The sequence below is a fragment of the Contarinia nasturtii genome, unplaced genomic scaffold (assembly GCF_009176525.2).
Source record: "Contarinia nasturtii isolate CC-2019 unplaced genomic scaffold, AAFC_CNas_1.1 Cnas_scaffold_3358, whole genome shotgun sequence".
NCBI classification, from domain to species: Eukaryota; Metazoa; Arthropoda; class Insecta; order Diptera; family Cecidomyiidae; genus Contarinia; species Contarinia nasturtii.
In genome coordinates this window covers 1-2,006 of record NW_022200661.1, presented here as the reverse complement: position 1 = coordinate 2,006, position 2,006 = coordinate 1, and the positions used below count along the sequence as shown (strand labels likewise).

Sequence of the window (2,006 nt, the reverse complement as noted above, 5' to 3'; positions counted from 1 at the left end):
ATTCTCCGACAGTGCTAGCGGCCTATAAATAATACACAAATCAATCATTCGCGCTATAAGATGATGAATTTAACACTGCTGCACTTACGGTTGAAAGATCTCACCGTATGTGATGCCATGAATAACATAATCAATGTCTGATTCCACCGAAATATCCATGGATTGTGCCATTTTTATTATTGAAATATGAAAACAACGATTTTACAATTCACATAAGCTTTGTAGTCAATTGTTTATGTCTATTTTTCGTTTTCACTTTGACGTATAAACCATATGTACCTAAAAATGTCAATGTTCGAATACAGCATGTTTCATATATGTACGAATGAATAAGTAATGGAACAGAATGGAAAATGAATCGAAGGAATGGGATGCCTTGGGTAACCTGGTCCGATCATTTAATAATCAAAGGCAAACACTGAAATAAATGACAGATAGAGGTTACCACACCCGATAAATGCATAAAAAAAAGTTACAGTTTTCATTTTGATTTGAATCTAAATGCAATTAATTTATAAGAATGTTTTTAAAACTGCTCTTGTCAAAAAAATGAATGTTATGTTCACTCAATCTATAAAACATGATCTTTTTATACACTTTCGCACAAAGAACAGACATAATTTAATTAATTGCATCATACTTTCTATTTAATGTTCAAGAGAAAGCCGGAACTAACTAGAAAAAAATAATCTGCCCGAATTATCTTCATTGCAAGTATTGGGGAAATCCAGTTATAATGTATAAAATAGAATTTATTTAGGTCAAGATATGTTCCGTTCCACAAAATCGTTTTTTTTCGCTTCGCAAAGAAATGCACCGAATTCAAACCGTTCAACGTAATCAAAGCCCGAATGTACCCCGAACGACTTCGTTTGTTTGGTCGAACTGTCACACACGCACAACCAATGTTATCTGGAGTGCATTTGTGTTTCATTGTATGTTTGATAGTTTTAAAAATGTAGTTGGACTGTGTTTGTAACTGAAAATTGTTGCTTTGTATTTGTCATTTATCGAATAAAAAAGTTTCAATTTCATGTAACTCACTTCAGAATTCTGTGTTTGTTTAAATATAACAAAGTTCTGTGCATTTTCGAAATCATCATTTAACGGAAAATACGATTTATTTAAAATATTATGAAACCAAATGATCATGTAAAAACAGCAATTCGCTGGCGGCCACCACCAATCAATGAGAACCGAGATGTTGTCATTGAAAAACTCGACGAAAATGTAAATATACAACTAAATTCATCAATTGTTCGTTTAATTTTAATTGTTATATTCTTAAAGATCATCGGCCTCGATAATGGGGCAATATTCTCTTATGACCATTTATTTGTCGACTCCAATCAATCTGAGCTGTTTGACGTGCTCGTGAAGCCACTAATTGATGTGGCTATAAAAGGATTCAACACTACTTTGTGTGCTTATGGACAAACTGGCTCGGGTATAATATTATACTCTTTTACCCTTTTTCTTCTTTATTTATTTATTTTTTGTTTCATTTTTGATTTTACACAGGTAAAACGTATACCATGGGATTTGAACGCAGTGTAAGTTTCATTCAATAGACGAACCATGTACACTAGGGTGTTTCCCATACCTGCAAATAAAAAAATGGGTGTTCTCAATTAAAAGAGCGTAAAATTCTGTGCTAAGTGATAGCATTCACAGAACGTATCGATTGCTATTACGACTTCCCGAAGCAAAAGAAAAACCATATATATGGTCCAAATAGCAATCGCTCCGTGTACTGTAATTATCATCGAAACTGTTGATATCAGATACTTACAATGGAAAAACACCACTTAATAGGTGCGTCAGGCAAAGCCTACTATACCACAGCTTCAGGCATAGCGGAAAGTAACAAAGTGTTACCGTATAAATTTTTAAATTAATTTTATTAAATGGCTAGCTGATGCTTAATACTGATTGTTTTGAGCTGCAGGCGCTGGTCTCTGTAATGTCTTGGGTATCTCCAGGTCAAACAGCCAAAAATGCCCTGA

The 2,006-nt window shown here is 33.6% G+C and overlaps 1 protein-coding gene across 1 annotated transcript; it reads left to right on the top strand.

The window, feature by feature from the left end:
* Positions 1-926: 926 nt before the first annotated feature.
* On the top strand, positions 927-1,992 carry LOC116350041 (kinesin-like protein KLP2). The gene is made up of 3 exons (XM_031781757.1): positions 927-1,230; positions 1,291-1,447; positions 1,522-1,992. Exons 1-3 carry the CDS (start codon positions 1,135-1,137, stop codon positions 1,569-1,571), a joined length of 303 nt encoding a protein of 100 aa, XP_031637617.1. The 5' UTR covers positions 927-1,134; the 3' UTR covers positions 1,572-1,992.
* Positions 1,993-2,006: the final 14 nt, after the last annotated feature.

Excerpts from the sequence above, each read along its gene's own strand:
- LOC116350041 (XM_031781757.1), top strand. The coding sequence starts at position 1,135 with ATGAAACCAAATGATCATGTAAAAACAGCAATTCGCTGGCGGCCACCA. Across the intron at positions 1,231-1,290 it reads TTGAAAAACTCGACGAAAAT|ATCATCGGCCTCGATAATGG; the intron begins GTAAATATACAA and ends ATATTCTTAAAG. Across the intron at positions 1,448-1,521 it reads TTATGGACAAACTGGCTCGG|GTAAAACGTATACCATGGGA; the intron begins GTATAATATTAT and ends GATTTTACACAG.